At 40.8% G+C, this 25,582-nt stretch overlaps 1 protein-coding gene across 1 annotated transcript; it reads right to left on the bottom strand.

Annotated features, from left to right (window-relative positions):
- Positions 1 to 4,132: 4,132 nt before the first annotated feature.
- Positions 4,133 to 24,900, bottom strand: STEAP4 (STEAP4 metalloreductase). Its single transcript, XM_072851501.1, has 5 exons — positions 24,755 to 24,900; positions 8,987 to 9,442; positions 7,126 to 7,653; positions 6,335 to 6,499; positions 4,133 to 5,322 (listed from the first exon to the last, which is right to left on the bottom strand). Exons 2-5 carry the CDS (start codon positions 9,440 to 9,442, stop codon positions 5,053 to 5,055), a joined length of 1,419 nt encoding a protein of 472 aa, XP_072707602.1. The 5' UTR covers positions 24,755 to 24,900; the 3' UTR covers positions 4,133 to 5,052.
- Between the last annotated feature and the right edge of the window lie 682 nt (positions 24,901 to 25,582).

Here is a 25,582-nt window from a genome sequence, read left to right as displayed (position 1 = left end):
GACATTAGCTAAGTTTCATGCAATTCTCTGAGGTCTGCGCATGTCCTCTCAAGGCTCTGCAGTGTACGTTTTTGTAACACTGAGGTTCCTTATAAGAAAATAATGTGTCAGGGGTCTAGTCTTGTCAGAACTAATATTTATGTCAATTCTGGATTCCCAGATTCAAGAACATTGAATTGAGGCAATGTGCGACAATAAGAGATGTGCAGTTTTTCTTACCATGGTGATATATTGTCGTGGTTTAACCCCAGCTGGCAACTAATCCCTACACAGCTGCTCGCTCACTCCCCCCCGGTGGGATGGGGGACAGAATTGGAAGAGTAAAAGTGAGAAAACTCATGGGTTGAGATAAGGACAGTTTAATAGGTAAAGCAAAAGCTGCTCACGCAAGCAAAGCCAAACAAGGAATTCCTTCACTCCTTCCCATGGGCAGGCAGGTGTTCAGCCATCTCCAGGAAAGCAGGGCTCCATCACGCGTAATGGTTACTTGGGAAGACAAACACCATCACTCCAAACGTCCCCCCCTTCCTTCTTCTACCCCCAGCTTTATAAGCTGAGCATGATGCCATATGGTATGGAATAGCCCTTTGGTCAGTTGGGGTCAGCTGTCCCAGCTGTGTCCCCTCCCAGATTCTTGTGCACCCCCAGCCTACTCGCTGGTGGGGTGGGGTGAGAAGCAGAAAAGGCCTTGACTCTGTGTAAGCACTGCTCAGCAGTAACGGAAACATCCCTGTGTTATCAACACTGTTTTCAGCACAAATCCAAAACATAGCCCCATACTAGCTACTATGAAGAAAATTAACGCTACCCCAGCCAAAGCCAGCACATTAAAAAAAAAAAAAATCTTGAGGAATGTCAACTTCCTCCAGAGAGCAAATCATTCATGTTAATGTCAGGAATTAGAGATACAAATGGAGATCCACAACAGGAGCATGTATAATGCAGAGGAAAGAGAGAGTCTCTGTAGGGGAGAAAAGCTGCCGTCGTGTGTGGAAGAGAAGCCATATTTAGGCTATTATGGGAACACCAAAGATTTATTAAATCTGTTAATCATAGTATGGAAGAGCAGCTGAACATAGGTTACATAGTTCCTGTGAGTGTTCTTACTATTCACCAGTTCATTATTTGGGCTAATGAATCAAACAGGTTCACCGGTGTTTGAGACAAGAGATGCTCTTGTAAAATCTTGTGTCTGATAGGAGGTAACAAGAGTGAAGCTGCAAAAACCTGACATGCTGGAAAAAAGAGGCTTTCTAGACTGGGTCCTGAACAGTCATGTCTTGGAGTGAGAGGTGACTGTTAGATAAGGCAGAGAAGGCTGACAGAAGGTCATGCTGCAGAGCAGAAATAAGTTGTAGATCTCAGGACTCGCAGTGTGGTGTGGTGGAACTGAAGGGAATTGCTCAGATCTCCATGGTTCAAGGTCCAGCAGTACCTGTGGTGTCCATTTCATCCCCTGGGGCCAGCGCATGTCTGACATCCCATTACTGTCTCAAGTAAATCTAATTAATTAGAATACTTTCTTTTCACTTATAAGTGCAATTTTTTTGGTTGAAATGGATATTCCCTAGATATAACAAAAAGGCAAAAGGAAGTTGAATTAGCCACATCATGCAGGATGCAGAGGTCTAAAAAAATCACACCGTGCTGTAGTGCTCTCCATCAGAATAAATCTTCCTTATGCAGTGACATCCAAGCTTAGTTGTTATCATGACAATGTCCATGTGACCATTTATTTAAAAAGCTGTAATTTATATTTTCCAAGTGTTGCCTCTGATATAGAAGCAGATTTGAACGTCAACGCTTTATTCCTGCAGGAATTCTTAGAATGGCATTATGTACCTATGCACATAAAGGCTCTTCTTGGCTTCTGGGAACCATATGGAAAACACCCTTTCCAAAATTCATTTCATGATCCTTCTGATGTCCTCTCTGACCAGGCTTCATCAGTAAAATACGAAGAGCTCAGCTGTGAGGAACGTATACAAGCTACCAACAGTTTTCATAGCACTGGCTATTCTTTCCAAAATATTGCCATTGAAAGCTTTTAGTTTAACTATCATGTAAGATTACTGAAGGAATTTGTTTTCTCTACAATGTTCAAGAAATAAATATGTAAATTTGTGAAGCAAATACTCCCCAGCTGCCCAAGAATAACAGGATATGAAATCCCTCACTTAGACTGGAAAAACTAGTGCTGCTGGAGATCTGACCTATTATCTACTGAAGTCAGCCAAGAGCCTGCAGCTGACTTCAGATGCGAGGGCTTTGGGTCAGCTCCTGAGAGCTGCCACATGCACCCCGTGCAGACAAGCAGCATCGTCTGCTCGGTTTGTGCACAGCCGATATCGGCACTTTATTCTTGGAGTAAACAGCAAATTGCAAATCGTACCTAGCCACTTAGCATTTCCAGTAAATCTCGGCCTGTGTTTTAGCGTAACAAAGCAATGTGATGTCAGTCCCTGAAGACGTTCTTTTGTCTTTCCTGCAGGAGCTGCAGTCCTGCGTGTGTTTGAGACTATGGTTTAGTAGTGAGTGAATATACAGGCGGTATTCAGTCAGATCGCGGTTACTTTGCACTAATTCTCAGCGAGGGTAAAGAAAAGCTGGTTTGACCTGTCCTTCTCTAGCACATGGCACTCAGAAACACACAGGAGCCTGTTTTCTGAGAGAAAAGGAGGCAGAACATTTGCAATGTTTGTATTTCATAAAGCATTGCTGTTAAGTGGGTATTACTTGCCATGGCTGTTGCAGTTTAAACTCCAACCCATTGGTTCAGCTGTGAGAGAGAAAAGGGCGGTTTTTAGATCTGTATCTATATAGGCAGAAACCCTGAAAATAAATCCTTTAAAAAATAATAAAAAAACCCCAATCTGTATCTGTGTCTTGGAACTGTTACTATTTGTAATAACATAAATCTGGAGTAGCTCTGTCACTGAGTCTAGAATTTGGCCCCAGAATGGCAAATCTAGGGGATATTCACTCAGGCTGCTGCTGCTTATTTTCTGCTCTGTCTGTCCCTTTCTCTTCTACCTATATACACACACAAATACATACACTCCCTCTCCTTCTGTCTTGTTCTCCTCTCTTGCTGCTTCTCCTGCCTCTCTCTCCTCTTCTTTAAGGAGCTGTGAAGAGGTGTTACAGGCATCTTCACAACAGTCTTGTCACTTAGGCCCTTTAGGCCCATACACAATCCCTTTGGTATTGTGATTCCATAAATGATTCCATAAAATTAACATGGAAAATCTTTGATGGAAGCTTGAAATGGAGTGACAGGTCAAGGAAACCTTCTATTTAGACCTATATAAAAATATGCATATCAGTTTATGACATGCCAAGTATGATGTATGCACCAGTGCTGGTTAGTAAGAGTTCTCGGTGCCAGAATTATTTCCAAGAAATCTGGCTCCCCCAGCTGCTGGTACACCAGACTCCTTTACCATTCTTTTGGGGATTAAGAACAGGTTCTTTCTGGGCCAGAGGATGACATGAAGAGGGGATGTATGTCCAGAACTAAACCAGACTCCATTGTTGAGAAATGTTTTGAGAAGTATTGTTCAGATAGCTATTTTTTAAAAATCTGCTTGATAGTGCTTGTTTGAAAGTACAGTTAGCTACGCTAGTTAGCATGCTCATACTTTCGTGTTTGTGAGTATTAATCCTCTGTATGGACAAGGAGGAGAACAACAGAGAGACAAAAGATAGAAAGCAATTCTCTTCCTATAAAAACAAACACATTTTCCCTTTTCTTTATTCTCCAATGCGAAGGAGGCTGTCAGATCCTCTGTTTCCAATTTAACAGGAGGTCACCGTCCCCATTGGATCCTGGTTTTCCACAACATCCTCAGCTCACTTTGATGACTAAGCAACGATCTGCTTATGTGAGCATCCAAGGAGCAAAGAAGGATGGGAGAAGGTGAGCCCAGGCAGCTGGCTGAAGACAGAATCCCATTTTATTCCTTGCCCCAAGGCCTTCCAACACCTTTGTGCAACTGAGCTTACCAGCAGCTGCATCCTATCAAAAGAGGTTCCAGAAATGATAACAGAGCTCAACGCTATAAAAAAAATTTCTTTATTGTGGTTAAAATATGTATATTTTCATATAATATCTGTAATAGTGCATCCAAAGATTTATATTTTTTGAAAAATCAACAATATTCTCTTCATGAGATATAACCATGGCATATAATACAGCCCTCTGATATAATAGGATTTTTCTTCAGTTTCTTTCCTTACAACTCACTGCTTACACAAAAAATCACTGACTATTTTTTTGCCTGTACTTTCAGAGAAGCTTAGGCTTGTGAGCACATCTCACATCTTTCTGGCATTTTTCTCCTCCATCCCCTTGCCACCTGAGTTTCTGGTAGAGCAGTACAAGCAAGGATTCGGTAATCTTTGTCCCATACACTTCGAACATTAGAGTTCCTGTACACAAACCAGACAAATCTTACTCAGCTATCTCTAAGGTATGAACATAGGTCTCTTTTGGATCAGATGTTAATGGAGGATAAACTAATGTTGGGAGGAAGAGAGCTCTTCCTCAGCCGGCATCCATCCCATGACCATTCTATGGGTGCTGGTGGCTTCTGGAGGTGGAAGCAGGGTGTGTGTGTGTAGGTGCATGTAGAGCTGAGCCTCAGTGGGCAGGACAGGGAAGAGGGGCAGATGCCATCTGATGCCAAAGGTTACTCTGGTTCTGCCCAGACCTGGAGGAGGTTTGGAATGACAGAGGAGGGACATGGAGCACCATTTACTTCTCTCATACTCTTGTTAGGATTGGAGGGTGAATAGGCAAGGGGAGATATACTGAGCAAAAGAGAGAGCCTGTGCCTGTGTGAAAGCATGCCTGGAGTGCAGGAACTCAATGGCTTTGTTTGAGTTGTATTTTAAGCTTGTCATTGGGGCGGCTTTATTTTACTCAGGGCCTGGCCAAGTTTTTCACTTTTTTGCTCACTCTCCAGACAAAAGAGGCTCAGGACTTCATTTTGATATGCCTTCATAATATTTTTTTTTTCTTCTTCTTTTTGATGATAGAAGTAAGTCTAATTATACAGCAGTCTTGTTGATAATGTAATTTGACTGTTCTGAGTATTGGGGATTTCTCTCCCAGCCCTGTCGAATTCGTGTGAGAGGTTTGTCTAGACAAGGAAATATAAGCACAAATTTGACAACCAGTACAATGCAGGGAACAATGAGGCAGAGCATATAGGCATTTGGAAGATACCATCTGTACGATGACGGGCTCAGAAACCGGTTTCCACCATAAACCAATGTGTGTGCAGTGCACAAAATCAGTGTCAGATATCCCAGTTTGGACTAGGGGAGAACAAAGGAAAGAAAGAAAGAAGTGGAGGTTAAAACAGTAAATTAAACCAGAAGAAATGCAATTTACAGGACACAGGAAGCTTTGTGGAATGTGCCAACGTTGGAACTAATTGGGGACTGCTGAAATGAAACTGTTTTATATAATATAAAGGCTCTTATTGTTTTTTAATGAAGATTCATCCAAATGGATCTAGGTGAAACACACTTCTTAGTTTTTTTTCTCCATCAACAATCCTGATAATTTTTGCCAGCTCACACATACTGCCTAGTGGTTGTCATATTTGTGAAAATGCAGAGAAAATACTGAAATTCAGTGGAGAGATCCAAGCTTTTATATGCTCTAGTGCTAATCCATCCAGAACTACCATACTGTGCAAGTTTTTGGCCTTGATAAAACATTCATTGATAGTAATTTCCCCTTGCCTTGCCTCCCCTCCCCTGTCAGACCAGCTCCTGCAGAGGCACAGCAGCTTGCACCAAGCTTCCTCCAAACGTGGGGCTGAGATTATAGTGTTACCAAGGGCAGTCTGTTTATAGGCACAGCACTTTTTAGAGTCTGCAGAAACTGCAGATTCTCTTTAGATGCTTGGCCTTGAGAGGATCTGAGTTATAAAGTCATTTTTCAGACCCATTTTAACTGAATTATCTTGTGAACCAACAAAATTAGCCCAATAAATGGCTAAAATATTTTGTGACTTAGTATAATTGTGGAATTTGATAATTCCACAATGTCAGCTTTCTGTTTGTCATTTAGGAGCTCAGGTCTTCCCGGTTTTCTCTTGTTAATGCAGTAATCCCAGTTGTACCATAAGCATCAGAGCAGTTGAGTTTTTTTACAGGTGAGCTGTATAGTCACGTAGCATTTTTTCACCGTGTGATGGTGGATAGTGCACACATCACATCTGGAGATACTAATGAAGGAAAGCCCTAAGTCACTAGTAAACCTGCCTATGGTCATAGTTTATAAGGGAAGAAGGTTTTTTAGAATAAGTCTTTTTCTTACCTGTACAAATCGAAATTCTCGCCAGTTGACATTGTTGCTGACTGAAGGCAAGGAAGTTATTCCCAGAAGAACAAATAAAAAAAAACCTAAAATCCCCAAAGCCAAATAAGAGTCACTAAGCCAGGCATTGGTGGTGTTGAGTGGTTCTGTTTTATTGTTCAGTGCCTGAAGAAAAGAAGACCAGGTATATCTTAGTGATAGCAGTTTTAGGATCAATATGCAGAAAAAATATCCTTTAAGGTAACTAGGAGATAAATGTTATACCTTAACTCTCTGAAAATCATTGGAGATTTACTTTGAATGCCTACTCAAAAAGCAAAAGAGGCATTATATTACGTATAGGTTCCATGTACCTATAATTGTAGTGCCTGTTTTACACTGCTGTAGACCTATTGTTGAGGACAGGTATATGATCCTTTGTTGTTAAATTAGGTCAGAAAGTCAAAATATGTGCCATTTTTAAAGTCAAAATATGTGCCATTCTTAAAGGTATATGGAGAAATAGGGAAATGTTTCTTTAAATTACTCTTAATGTTTACATCTTCCCTGCTTATTTTATTAATATGTAAACTATCTAGGAGGAAGACTGAGGCCAGAAATCCCCTCAACTCAACATAATATCAACAAACTTTGGATATACCAATGGTTAAAAGGAACACAGAAACTAGGAAAATAACCCTATCGTAAAGAGCATTGGACTGTCCACATGAATTTCTGAAGCTCAAGATAGAAGGTAGTATTTGTAACAGGGCCAGAAGAAAGGAAGACATAGAGCAGGGAACAAAACTTACCTGGGAGATGATTCGACTGCTGATTCTCCATCTTACAAAGGAGCGAATTGGAATAACAAGAGTGTACAAAACATGCAGAGAAGCAAATGCCAAGGCTACTAGTCCAAGTTGTTTCCTGCACAGCATCCATTTGTCCAGCCAGTCTGGGAAACGGCGGTATTTGGTACCTCTGTATAACTGAATAATTGCAGCAAGCACACCAGGAAGATAAACCAAGGCAAGAAGGGTGAGTGCCAATATAGGGCAGATCCGATTTGGAATGGAAATTGCAATAAAAAATGAAAAGTCTTTGTTTTCATAAACATAAGGGTAAATTACATCACGAGCCAAACAGTAGAAGAAGAAGAATGCGGATAGACCAAGGGATAAAAGGATGGGAAACTTCCACATTGGAAAGAGCTTCAGAGGGTAATTTTCTATTTCCTGAGCAGCCAAGAGGGATCCCTGATCTAATGGAGTAAGACCCAGTGCACGAACAATATCCATCACCATTTGTTTAGCTTCCATATCATCTCCACAGACAAACACCTGCAGCCAAAAACAAAAAGAAGTTTTATTTAGAGACTTTTGTGACATCGTCTACTGCCATCCTGCCTGGATATGGACAATGAGCACAAGCTTCCTAGGCTACTTGCTGGCTTCCCTGCTGGCCTTAATTTATATAGGCAAAAAGCAGCCTATATAAACTAAGAATATGAATCTTTTATTTGGGAAAGGAGATTGTTTCCAGTGGCAAAATTTTGTATCTGAAAAGAACAATGTATAACACACTTAGTACAAGTCTTTGCCTAGAAGACTTGACATACTCTTCTGAAGACATTCAAGCAGTTTGTAAGCACAACATTTTGTAGGAGTAAATAGGAGCAAAATTTTCAATTGCTGCCACAGTGGTCCGTAAGGACTCCAGGGAGCTGGGGACAGAGATCTTTAAAACATGATTGCCCTATCACAAAAGTAAATATTATTTCTTTCCAAGTCTAGTAAAATAGTGAAGAAGCCATCTTTTCTGTGAGTGTGCAAGACAATACTCCTTTCAGAACTGGGAGAAAGGGGGGCAATTCCTGCTCTCGTTGATATGATGAAGGCCTGTAGAGCCTAGGCTTGGAAGTCCTTGGGTCTTTAGTTTAGCCAAAACCATTTGTCTGGCAGCAGAAACCAAAGCTAGCAATGGTTTGAGTAGCTGGCTGAAACTGCTGTTGTACAAAAGCACTATCCCTCAGAGTGGCAGAAAACAGGGTAATAATACATGATTTGTCTTCAAGTAAGCTTCTGTGTTGCTTCCTATGACCAGCTCTGTGCTCGCTGGCCTGTGGTTAAGGAGCTCGCTAAAATGGTTTGCACACACTTGTGTTAAACTTCTGCGGTGATGGAGTCTGATTTAGAAAACTTTATTAATTTGTTCACCTTCCAGCTTACTTCTGCTGCCCATACTCATTCTATTGCCTCATCATATCCTTTGCCTCCCTTTTTTTGCTGTCTTCATTTTATTCTTGCTTTGATATATTCCTCCTATCTCCTTTCTGTTTAACTTCACCTTTCTGGTGAACAACTGATGCAGCCCTCGTTTCCTCCTAATTTGCTGTCTCTCTCTTTCTAGCTCTGCAATCTTTCTTTCCTTGCTTCTCTAGTGTCTCCGAACACCTTACCAAGTTCGGAGGCAAGCTATGGATATTCCTTGTCATGCCATATTACAAACCAATAGTAAATTTTAGCTCATATTTAATTTGAAATGGACAATTATAGTGAAAATTCCATCTCAACCCTGTCTGATTTGTATGTCCCGTTGTGTTTTGTCTAGCTGTTAAGAAGCCATATGATATATAACTCTATGACATAGGAAACCCCCGTTGCTTTGTCTTACCTGCCGGCTTGCATCCAGTGTACCCGACTGCAAGGCCCAGGCTGACACGGTGTTAAAGGCTTTCACAACCTTAGTGCCGGGCACCAGCTGAGCGAGGTACTCTGCGTTGGATTCAGGATACTGGTTTATTTTTAAGTTGTTGCTTATGTCCACCAAGACTTTTCCATGGAGAACTTCTGCTAGTGGTGTAAGGAAGTTGTAATGTTGCCTCTGGATTGCTATAATGATGATGGCAGCTTTCTGCGCTGCCTCTGCGTGGCTCAACACCTCTGCGTCCTTGGGAATCAGGCTGGATGCCTGTGTGCTCCGGCTTCCAAACACAACGGGGTAGCCGGACTGAATCATTTTATGCCCCAGAGCTCTTCCAAAATCTCCAGTTCCAAATATGCACACTGTCTCTCTTTTATTAGAAGTGTTAGGAGCCAAAGCCATTATGTTGGAAGAATTTTTATTCATCTGTTAAAAAAAAGTAATAGGAACAAACTAAGCAAAACATCAATCTCTTGAAAATGAAAAGTTAGCATCCACTCTGGCTATACAAAATAAATACCTGAGAGTTTTCTTGCCTTTTAATATGCTTCCTGCACAGTCTTCTGCATACACATTCTCAGAAGATTTCTGTACAGTTTTTAAAAAACAGTTCTGGATACTCACCTCTCCATCTCTTATGGCACCCTCTTTTCCATCCATTTTATGGATTTTAACATTCAGCTGAACTGTTGCAGTTTTCCTCTCTCAAAGGGAAAGCAGGAGGAAAGGATACAGAGGCACAGAAAGCAAGGGTTGCACACATTTCAGAGTAATTTCTGCTTACTTATGCTATACAAAAACATTAAAGAGGAGTGTGTTTCTAATCAGATTAGAACCGGGAAGGTCTTTTGTAAAATACCTGAAGAAGAGATATTATAAAAGGTATCTAGAAACCTATCTGTTGTCCTCAGTATTTCCTTAATACGACTAGTCAGTGCCAGTTTGTTTTATTATTGTTCTTCAATTTCCTGAAGAATGTCCTGTGAAGCATTTGGACAGTGGAATTGGAATATTTCATGTTGAACATTTATTTTTGATATCTATATATTACTCACAATAAAATTCTCTTTGAAGTTTTTATCTATCCTCCTTTATCACTGTACCTGGAAGCTTCGAAGTCTTTAATGTATTATCCATGCCACAGCAGTACGTACGCTCTGTACTTGCAGAGTGAGACCCATGATACAAATACAGACTCAGAAGGGTCTGCTCCAAAGGTCTTGCAGTAGGTCCACATGCTGTTGTCCTCACTTTACAAAAGGTGAACTCAGACCGGAAAACCTAAGGCCCGAAGGAAGACCTCCAACAGGAGATCTTGAGAGACCCCTCTCTTGGAATGGCCAGCAATTTAGTGCTCAGAGCATCCATTTAATTTGCAGGAGCCCTGATTCAAGTCTTTCACTGCATCGCAGGTAACTGTCTTAATTAAAGCTGTGGGAATAACTGATTTTCCAATTTGCAGGAAAGAAATGCATGAAATGGTTAGGTAGACCCAAAACAATTGCTTTGCTACTGCTGTTTATTAACCCTTTGCTTACATTCTTCTGTGAAGCACACCATTCCAAGTGAAACTCTGCCATTTAAAAATACTGAGATGATACTCTTCACTTTCTTTTATATTTTTCTCTAGCCAGAACAGGTTTTGCTTTTAAAAAATCTGGCATGATTTTAAATTGTTTGACCCAAAACTTGCATTGTTTGGTGAATAAAAAAATCAAGTCTGAACTTCCCCCTACCCTGCTGTGACCTGGAATTAAGGGCCATGAGTCAGGGATGCACACATCTTTTTGGCCTGTGCTGTAGGGTGTAAGCTTCATTAGCAAGATAGGAAGAGAAATGCTTATTCTGAGAATCATGTGTGAGGATTTTGTCTTGAACTAGCTCTGTATGTAGCTGGCTAGCCCTCAGCTGGCATCAGTGCCTGCTCAGCACCATCCTTGCAATGAGCTGTGGGAGCCCTGGGATTTAGAGAGCTGCCAAGGGAGTTTGGTTCTGGTCATTAGGGGCAAGCATCGATTCAGGCAGAGAAGGGCCCGAGGATCAGTGTGCTCGTGGCCTGTGTGGCTTGTGCAGGTGCCATGGGAGGCTTTCCAGTGCAGCAGGGTGTTAACCCCAGCTCTCCTGAAGCTGCAGTCCCAGCTACCCATCTGGACTCCGTCCACTTCATCAAGTAACACACTGAGCATGAAAACAGATCCTCAAAGGGACCCATCTGAATGTCTCTTGCATATTTGTATGCTCTGACACATGCATACAAATGCAAAGTCCTTTGACATATTTAAAAATCATTCTCTGAGGGCTTTATTAATGTCCCATGAGGCTCTAATGTGACTAAAGCTATAAAATTCCTTTTTGGGGATAGTCTGTATTTCAAAAAGAACAGAAGAGGTGAATACGTAATATTAATAAATGGTCCAACTCAGTACCTAATAAGACTCAACTTTCCTTTCTCAATTTTTCTTTTTAACAATGTAGGCTCCTATCTAAAATGAAAAGTAGAAGTTATTTGTAACACACGATCATCCAGTTGAAAACTTCTGTATTTGCCCTCAAGAAATCATTAGGTTATTGCTGTATTGCTAAGTATTGCTACCTATGCAAATCATTCTCCTCTCTAAAGTAATGGAAAAAAACAAAACTCAGATGGATATTATCAGGTAATATATTTGGTAGATTGGTTAAAGTTATGTTTTGTTTTAGCTTATAAAAATATTTAATATAGAAATGGATCCACCAGCAAGAAGTAAGTCTACAAAGTGCTTCCGTTGTTCAGTAATACTGAACATCTCATTTGCTAGTGAACACTGAACTCATCTTGCCAGAAAAGAGAGAGAGGGGGAGATGAAAAGAAAAATTAATGTAAGGAACATTCTTTTTTTTCAAAATACAGTTTCTTGGAGCACTATCTAAGATGTGAAGGGACTTGTACAAGGCAGTGAATATTATTCCATAGAAAGCTGAAGAGAGTTAAAGCTGCCTTTAATACTGGTGGTCTAATTTAGCTTAATACAGTTTTTAACAAGAGACACAATTTGCTTGAATAAAGTAAGCAGAATTTACCTTTTCTTTTTAAGAATTACTTAATAGGGATGCCCATAGCTGTTATGATGGTGCACATTATATCTTAGAAATAAATGCTCACCAATGAATTTTTTAACAAATTAAGTATATTGTAAAACTGATATTAATTTAATAGTGCATCTCCTCCTGGAAATCACATGTGAGACAAGGCAAGTTTGCTTTTAAATCCCAGGCCTTCTGGACCATGCCTCCTTCTACCAAAGACAGAAATTAAATTAATTTAATTTTCTCCATTGAATCCTTTTTTTTCCTTCCTTCCAACATGCTTTTGTGCCTGCTGGCTGTTGTTGAACTAGAAGGTTGTGGGCTTTGCAGTGAACTTCTGGAGGTTAATTCAGGTGGTAGGTTATGAGCATATAGACAGTGCATAGATAAATTCTGGGTTTGCTGTGTGTATGTGAAGAAAATGCAGCCTCTGATGGCAACTGGGTGGGTGTAAAGTCAAAACAAGGAAAATGGCCTCCCAGGATCCATGACAGCAATAGCTGCAATGCGAGAAGATATCCATTTGCTATAGGACAAGGTGTTTTGTTGTCATACATCAGTGTGAAAGATGTGAAGCAGGGAGTTCCATCATGAGGAACACAGGGCCAGTCTGGTGTCTGGGAGCTCAGCCCAAAGGCTGACACTGTTGCCTTAGTACGCAGCCGATGGCAGTAGGGGTCTGCTCTGTGCCCATGGGTTGTGCTGAGTGCTTTCAAAGTGCCAGGGGAAAGAAGAAATACCAGCAAAGAAACATATAATAATAATTATCTGTTCTTTTATGTGTGTACCCATATATTATCTGAGAAAAGGCATAGATTTGTATCCGTACATAATATTTTTGCTTATATCCATCCCTCTAACATTAGAGCACTAGTGATGCCTTTTGTTATTTGAAAGATAATTCATGTAAGCCTCTGTAATGATTAACTGTGTCCTTTCTCTTCTGCATTGTTGCTGTATTCTTATACAACAAATTATGCTATTTTAAGTAAAATGGTGGTAATCTCTGAGCTCATTACCACTTGGCCAGTAATGATAAAAGGAGGCGCTGAAAGAAAAAAGAAACTAACTGTGCAAAACTGTCATTTCTGCCCACTACATAAACACTAGGGGAACTGAATGAAGGTACAGTGTTTAGTTCAGCAGTTATATGTGAATACTTTGGTTATGTAGGAATTTGAATGAAGACAGGCACATTGCCTTGCACATGGGAAAAAGGATGGATTTCCTAGCAGAAGCAATGCTGCAGATGAAGTACAGTGCCAAAAGTGGAAAGGCAGAGGTGGGACTGAGATGTAGACTGGGATGGATAATGGAAAGATCAGAAAGATGTAACATGAAATCGCAGATGGGAGATCAGTGGAATGATTCAAAAGGTAGAAAGACAAGATGAAAGGAGCAGGAAAGAGTAATTTTACTATTTACATTTTAAAAAGAAGCAAAACAAAGAACTCTGGTAGTGATCTCAAGAGATTATCTAGTCCATCCCCCTCCCTAAGGCAGCATAGATTATGTTTAAACCAAGTCTGACAGATGCTTGTCTAACCTGTTTGTAAAACCTTCCTGTGTTGTGGATCCTGAAGTCTTCCTCTCTTACTGCTTTCTCAGCCATAATATTAGGCAAATTTTCCTATGTCTAATCTATATGGCCTCCTCCACAGTAGACACAGGTGTCAATTTATCCCCCTTCTCTTTGCAGCAGCCTTTGTTGGACATGAAAGCTGTTACCATTTCACCCTTTTCTTCTCTAGATAAAACAACCCCAGATCTTTCCCTGCAACTCATGGTTCTGAGAGCGGTGATCTTTCTCATGGCTTTCTTCTGATCTTTCTAGGCTAAACTGCTCCAACTGTTAATTAAAAGTATGGTGCTAAAAGTGACTGCAGTACTCTTGCTGAGGTTTTACCAGAGAAGGATTGCTTCACTTGCCTCATAGACAACACATCGTCCTGCTGTCACATTTGTCTTATTCACAACATAGCTGATTCATAGTCAGCTTGTGATGCATTAAGGCTATGAGTACTTCAACAAGTAGTGCGTGGCAACAGAAACCAAGATGTGGAGTGAAACAGCTGATGCTGAGCACATGATGTTCACGCTACCCATGTCTCAGAGATTTCCACCTTTGTCTAACTTTGGTCTAGTACCGCAGCCTCAGTGCCCATTAGCAGCTGCAGTGCATTGAGGTGCACCTAAAGTATGTCTTCTGGTTCAGCTTCATGGAAAGGAATCTAGTTTTATATGCTCCAAGAGCTCTCTGTGGTGTAAGCAAAGCTTGATAAGTGGTGATCTGCTTCTACATCTGAGCAGAACTGAAACACTAATGTAAATGCATCCTGTTACACCCAATCCTTTAACTGGACTGCTCCCACGCCACTTGCTCCACCCTTGATTTCTGTAGTTTTTTCTGACTCAGAGCTGTATCATGCACTTGTGCCTGTCGAATAGCACCATGTTTTTTGAAACTGTAGCTTCAATTTGTCAAGATCATTTTGATTTCTAAGCCTGTCCTCTAACATGCTTGCAGCCCTTTTCAACTTTGTCAGATTGTCAGCTTTAATAAGCATAGTGTCTATTCTGGCATCTATGCCATTTAATGACATTCTGGAACAGGACTTTTGCCAGGAGAGACCCCCTGTATATAGGCAGTAAATGTAGTCTTCCATTTTGACAATGATTAACTGAAAGACTGAAAATGCTTCTTTTCCTAGTTCTGCAGAACCTTACCTAGTTTACTCTAGGCTGCATTTTCCTACTATGCTTTTGAAAATCTTCTCTAAAATTTACCATATTAAAAACTTCACTCATGTCAAGTTGTATAGCCTCTGTGATTCACAAGGTCTGTTATCCTGTTATAACAGGAAATGAGGTTGGTTTGGAATGATTTGTTCTTGATTAATCTGTGTGCCTATAACCCATTTCTTTCTTCTCTTATATTTTCTTCCTCTATTTGTTTGAGAATTGTACTTAAATGGATTGGGCCATAGTTCTGCACCTCCTCTTTCTTCTTACTTTTAAAGATAGCTGTTATTCTTGCCTTACCAGTCTTTCAAAACTTTACCTCTTCCACACAGTTCTTAAAGATAGTTATTAACGGCTGTGGAAATGCTTCAGTTATCCCTTGAGCAACGTGAGGTGAATTCCATCAGCTCTGCTGATCTCAGGTCATTTAACTCACCTGAGCACAACCTAATCTGTTTCTTCTGTCATCTGGCCAGAATTTTCAGCTCTTTGCTACTGGTGTAAACCCTTTTATCACAGCTGACCCTTCTAGTGAAGAAAGAGCAAAATAGGCATTACAGAGTTGGCTTTCTTGGAGTCACTAGTCAATAGCTTTCTCTCAGTTCAATGGTGGATCAATTCTCTCCTTGATTTTCCTTTAACGGTTTATGTTTTTACAGGAAACTTCTTGTTATTCTAGATGTACCTTACTAACTACATTTATTTTTGTGCTGTGGCTTTTCAAATCTTATCAACATATTAGTACTATTCTTCTGTGCTCGTCCATAGATTTTGATTTATGTATGTTATTTCAGTTTGAAGTTTCTGAAGAACTCACAGCTCCAGGCACGTGGCTGTCTTAACTGCAGTCCTTGCTCTGCATTGCAATCGTTATGTCTCTGCTTTTAACATAGTTCCTTTAAGCAGCTGCCAAATCTTCTGACCTCATTTTCCTCTCAAATAGTACTTCTCATGGAACATCACCTTCCCACCTTCAAAATCTAGTATACTCTGCTTATGCTGCTAGATGGACAAGTCCATTTTTGAGCACTTGATCCCATCTGGTGGCCTGTGGTGGCTCCCAGCCATGACAGAACCTCTGTATTTTCCCCTCTATCATTTTTGAAAACCTTCTACTGGGTCTATGTTCTTTTATGTTTTGATTCAGGGCAAAAGTTTAGAAGATGAAACAGGATATAAGGACTATGAGAAGATAAATGGCCAAAGCATTGCCAGGAGTTTGATCCATAGCCATGTAAAAGAAAGGTTTATAAGTAGAATAAGAAGAGAGTTAATGGCCAGCACAGCTGTAATCCAGGTAGGTTATGGTGTTGTCTAATGTAGGAACTAGTCTCAAGATTTACAACACTGATCCATTTATCATCTTTCTTTTTTTTCTTTTTAAGCTCATTGTAAAAATCATAATCCCGAAGGTGGTCATAAAGATTATATGCAGAACAAATACTATGGGAGTGTAACTTTAAAAAGTGAAGTATCCAAGGCCCTTTTTCTATGTAAACGAAATATTTTGACTGCTGTTTCCTTGTAAATAACAGCAGGGACTCTTTTACAGTATGCAAATAATAAACAGTGCTAGGCATGAGAATGGCCTCTCTGGAGCAGCTTGCCTTAGTTCTAGTATAACATTCTGGAGCCAAATAAAGGTCCTGACATAATACATCTGGGCGATTATATAGCATGCTGGGGGTAGATTCATCTATGTGAATTCATATACAGTTATACATGAGTCATGACAACAGTATTGACTGCATATTCCAGTGATTCATGTACTAGAATATCAGTATGAACAGTCTGTTTTCTGGGTTTGCCTTTCCAGAAAAAGCTTGTTTCTCCAGATTTCAAAAGGGTTATTTTTCTATAACAATGGGGAGACACTTGGGTTGACACTTTGGAGCTTATTAAATTTAGTCCATTGCACAGCTGAACTCTAATAGTATGCTGCTGCATGAAGAAGTTAATTCTTCCCTCAGGTTCACTAACCTTTGGTGTTTAACTCTGCTTGTACAGTAGTGAAACCAGGACATCTGGGGTAAGTGATTTGGGTTCACATTATGTCCTCCTGTAGACCTAATTTTAAGCTGCTGACATGACTTCTTACATCTCACCTTAATTCTACTGCTCTTTTAACACAGAGGATTTGTCTCTGTTTTCTTATTTTCCAGATCTCTCATTGTCATTACAGCAAGGATCAGCTGAACTTTCTCACACAGCATCCACATATGTAAGTCCTGAAGCCTCTGCTAAAGGTCTTTTTCAGCCAAAGCTCTGTATCTCCCTGGTCAGGAAGCACCTGAAAACATTCAGTTCCTTACATGGATTCAAGAACTTGTTTACACAGTTTGAACCACACAGGCAGGGCTGAGCACATTGCAACTCATTTCACCAACAGAGATTCAGAGCGTATCTCTTCCAAAATACTTTGAAGCCAGATTCTCACCACCACTATGGAGAGAAAGCCCAGCATGCCATCGGACTTGATGTGATTACACATCTTAATCCTGCTGGGCAACTGCGAGCTGATCTTGAGTTGGCATTTATGACCGAACTAGTGAAAATAAGCCCTTTGGAGGTGTCCTGTGTCCTGCAGACCTTCCTCATACCTCTTTGAACAGACTAAACAGGTTCAATCAGGTTTCCTTCCCCAATGCCTCTAGGTACACTTGGGCCTTCCCTACCTGATAAACATACATCCTTATCAAACATGGGTGGGCAGCACTCGTTGTAACCACGGTGCTTTGACACCATGCTAAAGGCATGTACTCATGCTGGTGGCAATGAAGAACAGTGCCTACAACCAAGAGTGTCAAAAGCAGTGGAAGTGGCTGGGTATTTTTAGGTCTTTTTTAATATCAAGTCTCTTTTAAAATTTTTTCCTTCAAATCCTTGTATAACTGTGGATGGGCATGATGAACTTCAACCAAATAAGTAAATGAGTACATGTTTTTGTTTGGAATTATACTTTTTTGGTTGGTAATTTTTAGTTTCCCATGCTGTGATGTTCTACAAAGTTAAACAATTTCTTTCAGGAATACAGTTAATTATCATTATTTTCTTAGCTGTTTATTGCATGTACTGACAAGTACAAGTCATCCCCAACTGGTTTTTTTCTTTTGTAAATGAGAATCCCGCTTTGTCTTGTCATCTATGATCAAAAGGTGTATATTAGACAAAAGTGCCTTCATACACTAAAATTACATATAGTAGCCCATTAAATACAGTAGAAAAAGAGAGTGATTAATACTTCATTTCTTGCATATATAGGACTGCAGCTTTGGAAGTATCTTTATGAAGTATTATTTCACACGTGCATAATATTCACTAATTCTGGTGTAGCTTGGAAAACAGGTGAAATGCAATTTAAAAAGTCTCCTTGGAAAGACATGTACACTACTCTGAGGCAATCATCTCATTTACTTAAAATTTCATTTTACCGTTCCCACAGAGAGAGAAAGAGCGCACTCTATAACAAATACTGTTTCTTATAAGCTGACAGTTGTAGAACCAAATTTGCCCTAAATTATAAACTACATTTTCTGTTGCTTGATACACCTAAAACTGAAAGGCATGTGGCTAAACTACTCTCCCATGATTAATCCAGTACTTAAACACATAAAGAAAATAGCAGAATAGCTCCTAACAAACGTATTACAACAAATTATTCATGAATTTTCTTTCAAGCAAATGAGTATCTGCTGTTCTTCTCAGCAGAAAATCCTGGGCTCCAAGTTTTGACAAAGCTGATAAAAAATAATTGTTTGAGACAATAAATCCTCCTACAGAGGACATTGCATTTCCCACATCTTCACTTTTTATCAGGAGAACACTAAAGCTGCCTGGAGGCTCTTCAAACAGATGAAGTATAGGCCTAAATAGATGTGCTTAATGTTGTCTAAATCATAGCAAAGTACTGAGAGAACTGGAAATCTCACCACCTCCAACTGCTCCCATAAACACGTATGACCCAGCTATAACTTGAGTAATTTCCTCAGTCTTTTCAGGGCTGTTGTACTGTTCTGAGGTGTGTAGGTATTAAGCTTTAATCCAGCCTAGTCAACTGCAAGGAGAATGAAAATATTTCATAAAACACCTGAAGGTGAGCAAGGGTGAGACGGAGAGACAGACCTGCCTACAGCACAGGGGGCACCGGATTTGTCCCAGCTGGCCCAGGAGATGTCCTGAGACCTTGAAAAACATGTTTTCAGATCCACTGTGCGTAGAGAAGTGCCTCCTGGATTTCTGCTGAGTCATCCCCTCACTGTGAAGCTATTCTTCTGAGCATCTTTTATCTGCCATTTAGAGACATTAACAAATAGCTCTGTCTTACAGAGAAATAACACTAGAAATAATGAAGCCTTGCTTCCTAGGGGTTTGTGTTTCTTGGCTGATTACAAGCGCTGATTGAAGCTGTTTCCAGTCACAGGAGATGACTCCTATAACATTTCTTCTCATGTCGATTTTTAGGTCTTTTAAATGTATATAGTCACAGTATAGTCTTTCATTTTTTTCAGGACTCTTCTGTGGGGTCTTCAGCTGCCTTTTTTCATGCAAGATAAAGAAAACAGGGCACTCTCTCCTGGTATATTTGTTTGACACCAGCACTGGAAAAATGATTGAGGAACACACATAAACATACATATACTCACATACCTCTGCATGATCAGAGAAATCTCACTTCCTACAGAAATCAAGCTAAAATAATGGACAGCCTAAAAAATTCATGATGTACACGCACCCACATGCATGTCTGTACCACCAAAAGAGAAGGAAACGAGTGAGAAATGCTCTTCAGTTGTCACCCTGTGCTGTTGTGGTCTGTTGAAAGGCACAGAGGATGAAGCAGGGGATGCTATTTGGGGTGCTTTTACTGACAGCCCATCAGTAGGATACACCGAGACTGGAATTAGCTGGCATTGCACCAGCAACCAAACCAACCCAGACCTTCAGAGCGCCAAAAATGTAAGAGTTCAAGCTACGTATTTATTATGAGCTCTAGGAGCGTGTGATAAGCCTGATTCTCTTCCCATTTACTCTAATGGAATTGTTGATTTTCAGTTAACTTGCTTTTGGACCGGGTTGGCACAAGCAGGAAGAAAACAAAGCCCAGTTGCTTCATAACACCTGTGGTGAAATCACAGGCGAGGTGGCTGCTGAGGCGCAGTGACGATGTTCTTGGCTGTCTTACGCTCTTAGAAATCTGAGGAGTGGGAGGGAGAGTATCATGAAAGATTTAAGAAAAAGGAGCATGAATATGAAGTTTTCTTGCCGAAACAAATATATGTGGATTTGCAACACATCTGGAATGGGGCCAAGCAGATTTTACAGAAAGTTCATTAATCTGTATTCCTGCTTACACAAGCCTATACGCTAAAATGTTGTTATAAAAAACTGTTTAAAGAGATGTGATTTAACAGCGGATAACTTTATCAGCTCCCTTATTCACTTAATGTGAAGTACATTAAATGTATTTACTTGCTCCTTTTGGTTTCCTTCCTTTCTTTTGCATGGACTTGAACATTTTCCTCTCCTACTTGACTGCAGTCAAGTGGCATCTGCAGAGACATGCCTGCCTTCAGGACAAAATGAACACTGATATTTTCAGAAAGAAAGAAATTATGTTCCTTACAAAAAACTAAGACAGTTTTAAATACTGTTGCATTTTTCAGCAAGGGAAAATTCTTACCAGGCAATCTTTTAAAAACTAGTTCTTTCTCAAGATGGAAGAAATTCCCCTTCTTACTGAGCCAATGATTTCAGGAGTCTTTAAGCAACAACCTTAAGCTACAGGCTTCGAAAATTCACTGCTAAGAAGCCTGAATCTAAAAACATGCTTTTAAACCAAGAAAAACCAGAGTTGAGATTAATAAAAAATTTGCAGAACTGTTGAGGGCAGCATCCTATACTGAGAAAAGGAAAGATGTAGTTTGTTATTTGTTTTGGACCAAAGCTCCCTTTGAGTTCAGCTCAGGTTTTGCAGATGCCTGAGCTGCTGCTGGTAATTCCCTGGCCTGGCAAGCAGGGATGGGTGTGCGCAGCAGTGGGCCATTACCTTGGCTCCTAGCCCAGGTGTTGGTACAAATGAAATCTCTCTGCCAGGGTATTGCCTGTGAGCTACAGCTCTTGGAGCACAGCATTGCACTGAGTTGCTCGCAGTGCAGCACAGGGCAGGCAGCATTATCCTGTGCCATGGTCTGCTGCACAGGGGCGTAGGACACCTTACACAAGATCTCTTTCAAATCTCTGCTGCCTGAGCCCTGTTACGCAGAGGCTGCCACCTTCAGAGGGGAGTCACCCTGTTTTCTGTCTTCTACTTGCTCCTGGATCTCAGACAAGGCCACTGGGTATCTCGTGTTCCTACCCCTGTGAAATATGTGGGGTCAAGGCAGAAGTTATGCTCTTGGTTCTGCACGTCAAGACCATGCAATAAGCAAGAAAGGAGCGCGCCAGGCCCTGTCTATGCAATTGGAGTGAAGGAAAAGGTGAATATTTGTGACATGATATGGAGCAGAGACAAATGAAAAGCTTATGTGTTCTTAGTAAACTTAGCTGAAGAGGAAAGAAGAGGGTGCCAGGAGGTATGAAACAGTGTCATGCTGCTTTTGTAATTGCCTGATTGGACAAAATAATTCCCTCCTGCAGGGTGACCCTCTCTTGCGGCTCCAGCAAGGAAATGCAATACAAAATGAGGAACTGGGTTTTCTGAATAAACCCATCGTCTTTATTGCATTACCATTTTATGCTATTACGACTATTGCATAATTACCCACTTGTTGTGAGTACTCATGTCTTTTTACATATTTCCTGCTCTCACAGTCCTTGTAGCATGGGACCACCCTAGAGAAATCCTTTGTCAAACGTTCCTGTGCTCTAATGATGCCGAAAGTGTTTTGCTCTTTGGCAATCAACCTCTCCACTAAATTTCTGAGCACTTAAGGCTTGTTTATCTAGAGGCCTACAGAAACTTGCTCACATAGTTGGTATCACTAATGGATTGGTGACAGGCAGCAGTAAAACACTTTGATCCCAGTCCTCAGGTGCTGTAACTTGTCTGAGGTGGATGGCTGAGCCGCTTCCACCATTGATCAAGCAGTTTGTAGCAGATTATTATAATTAAGCACCTTTGAAGTGCCAAGTTATATGAAGCTCTGGTGCAGTTCAGGTTGTAGAATTCAAATGAAATTTATTAATACTCTCATTTTTATGGGTTATCGTGCTCTTTATGGAAATAATTCTTCTGCACATTCAGATTTTCTGCACATTGCCCCTCTTGGGAGAGGGAAATCATCCAGAGCTGAGAACCTGTCCTCACTCCTGATTTAATCTTAACCTCATGTTTTCCTAAGCAAGTCACGGGATCTGCATCTCCCAGAGGTTTAGACCAAGCCTTGTCACTGCGCCAGGGTGATCTGCAGCACTTTGCCAGCATGACACACAAAGCAGCTCAGCCAAGCATAAGAAGAGTGGTCCTGAGCTGGGTAGCCTGAACCTGTGCTTCCAGCACACTCCTACCACCAAAGTTAGAGCGTTCCTCCGGTAATCTGACCAGGAGAGGGTCACCTCAACAGTTTAGTAAAGTAAAAAAAAATAGCTTGAAGCCACCTTTGCAATTGTGTCTCCAGGGCTGTACTCAGTAGTCACTATGAGGTTGGGAGGCAGCTTTGTCAGTCCTCTAATTAATGTTTTTGCTGGCAGCTATTCCCACTCCTCCTCCGTTTCCAAGAAGCACCGATATAACAAGTGCCTACCCGAGCTGCCACCCACCGCAGCCCTGCCGGAGCACCCTGCCCAACCCGCGGCAGCAGATCGGAGGGAGCCGTCATGGGCAGCCCAGAAAATGCTCCATGAGGATGTGTGAGAGTGCACCTGTTTCACACAGTCGCATCTACGACATCAAGTAAGTGAATTCACTGACTGTTTCATTGGCCGTGCTCTCACTAAGGGGAATACATGTTGGAGAAATTTTGAAAAAGAAGAGAATATGTGGGTCTAAACAGTGATGTCAAAAGAGGAAAGAACACCCCAATTTTTTGTTTTAGAGCATGCAGGGACAAAAAAATCCCACATTTGAACTGTAATACGCATCTGTAAAGGTAACATTCAAATACCTGTTCCTACCTTTTCTTCCCAAAAACGAGCTTTCAAAAACCAAAGTCAATATACATTAAAATATAAATAGAATAAAAATGAAGTCAAAATGCCAACATCTATAAAATATCCCACAGAAAATAAAATGTTTAAAATGTTGCAGTTCCACTCTGCTAGCACTGTAGTTAAGAACAGAATGGGAGAAACAGTTGGCTCAAATCTTGAAGTTACCAAATTATTATTTAAAAAAATACTATTATAAAACCAAACAGGTTTTAATAAAACTAGGCTGGGAAGCAGTGAGGGAGACCTTAAAATATGCAGATTTTAACTACTCTCCCTGAAAGCCTCAGTTGCTGTCTGTATTTTTGAGGGACTGGGTTTGTAGGGAGGAAAAGGTGGTTCTGAGCACCCAACCCCCATGCTAGGCAGCACATTGCTGGGATTTTCTCTTTGGACTAGCTCTGGTCTGGTCCTGTGAGCTTAATTGCCATTAGCGGTGGGACTGTTTTGTTTCAGCCAAGAGCAGCTGAGACTGCGTGTCCCCAGCCTGCTCTGTGATGTGAAACATGGTGTGGTGCGTGGTGGAGAGCAGCAGAGTCGGATCCCAAGTGAGCTCCTGCTCTGAAATAAAACACTAATGTAGGCAACACACTTTGTTAATAATTTCTCAACACGAAGTAGACCTCTTATCGGGTTATAATTTCTGCCTGTAACTAAGAGAAGTAATGTAAAAATGTGCCATCTGCCTAAAATTGTACAAATATGAAAAGTGCTTAATATGTTTGTGTAAGAAAATTCCAATGTGGAGGAAGAAAGTACAGGGATGCTTGATTTCTTAATGACTATTGGAATATTTTGGTATGTAGTTACACTACTACTTCATGCTAGTCTAAATCATTGCTATTAACAAATCTAGGAGCTTCAGGAAGGCCACATCTAAAAGAGAATTTACATCTTCCACTAATTGCATCTTATAAAGTCTTAACAGTCTTGAAAAAATTGGCCTCTATCTGAGTGACAGTTTGTGTTGCAGATTTAGAGGGGATATGAAATTTTCCTATATCAAAGCTGAGGAACAGTTCTGACAGCTGCAAATGTTCTCTGAATTAATAATGTGGAGCTGGTATAAGACAATATTTAAGAAAAATCCACTTCTTTCTGCAGCATTGAAGCCCCTTGCTTATAAAATATTAAACAGGATTAAAATTGGTATGCTGCTTGAATGGGAAGAGAAAACATGAAATCCGCATATGAATCCAGAAGTGAAAAGAATCATTAGTTCTGACTGTTATTAGTGATAACTTATGATTTGTGATAAATCAAACACCCTTGGAGTACCTGCACTTGCTACTAAAATTCAAACTAGAATTTTGGCTCTGGGTTAGGAAAGAAAATCTGCTTTCTAACTTCATCATTTAAAACCCACTGACCAATCCTTATTTGCAGAAGCTTTCTCCACTTCTTTAACTATAGCAAACACCTCTGGAAGATTAAATAAACTTGTTATCTGTTATGTAAGCTCTCTGAATTCCAATTGACTAATCTGAAGTTCTGGTTTGTCCTAACTTCACAGATACAAATCCTTCTCTATGTCTCAGTGCTTCCTTACATCAGCTCTTAGTGACTAATAGGTTGTATAATGTCAGTACAAAACCAGGACACATGGCCTGGCTTTGTATTTTTTTGTCTAGCAGGGAGAAAGGCTGGGGTAAAATTTTATCAGGAGACTTAAAAATTTAAGTTCAAGCCCACCTAAGCTTCTCAGGTTGACAGTTTAGCCATTCTGTTCCCCATTCCCACCTGCAGAAGTGACACAAACCTGTGTCTCATCTGTGTAAAACTCACCTGTGCACTCAACCTGCTGCAGTCCCCCTAGGCAAGCCAGTGCTTTCCCAGCTGGTGAGATGCTGTTTGCGCTGGAAGAGACCTCAGGAGACCTCAAGAGAGACCTCAGGAGCTGCAGAGAGGTCCTATTGCTTGGAGCAGAGTGCAGAAACCCCAACAGCCTCGCTGGCATTTATCTAGTGGAAGCCAGGGTGCGCGAGAGGGGATGTTGCAAGCCTTGTCTGTCTGTGCGGGGTGAAAGAACTTCCCGTCAAAGTCTCACGGAAAGTCCCAGCCCTTGTATTTACAGCTGAGGTGAAGCTGTGGTTGCTTTTGTCATGCTGGCACTGACTTGCCCCTTGGCTATCGGCCAGAGCTAAGGTTTGGCTGCGTTCCCCCACTCTTGGAAGACTAACCTGAGAATTGCAGAAGCCAAGAATGTTGTAGAAGCACAACAGCAACTATTTGCCTGGAAGGAGAGCTGCTTTTTTTGTGTCACAGCTCTCCTGTGCCATTCCAGCTGTGGGTAGGGACAGTAAGAATGTCACGTCGGGATGAAAGGAATTTGGCATGGGGATGGTTGAAAGTACCTGATCTCTGAGATTCTCTAGACATTTTTGGCAGCTACAGTGATCCTGTGGAGCCAGAGCCTGCGATGGATACGTATTGAGAAATGAGTCTTTAAGGGATAAGCCTCTGGGAGGTTGCAAAGTTCTTGATGTTACACATCTGTTTGGAATGGGACATAATTCAAAACAGATGCCTTGAGCATCAGGAGATCACTGGACTGGATCATAGTCCGGATAGGAGAAAGGGGCTAAGAGAGTCCCACTAGCACTGAAATTTTAT

Source organism: Ciconia boyciana, chromosome 2 (genome assembly GCF_034638445.1).
Source record: "Ciconia boyciana chromosome 2, ASM3463844v1, whole genome shotgun sequence".
Taxonomy (NCBI): domain Eukaryota; kingdom Metazoa; phylum Chordata; class Aves; order Ciconiiformes; family Ciconiidae; genus Ciconia; species Ciconia boyciana.
This window is presented reverse-complemented; position numbering and strand designations above follow the sequence as displayed.

Excerpts from the sequence above, each read along its gene's own strand:
- STEAP4 (XM_072851501.1), bottom strand. The coding sequence starts at position 9,442 with ATGAATAAAAATTCTTCCAACATAATGGCTTTGGCTCCTAACACTTCT. Across the intron at positions 7,654-8,986 it reads CACTGGATGCAAGCCGGCAG|GTGTTTGTCTGTGGAGATGA; the intron begins GTAAGACAAAGC and ends TTTTGGCTGCAG. Across the intron at positions 5,323-6,334 it reads GAGAATTTCGATTTGTACAG|TCCAAACTGGGATATCTGAC; the intron begins GTAAGAAAAAGA and ends GTTCTCCCCTAG.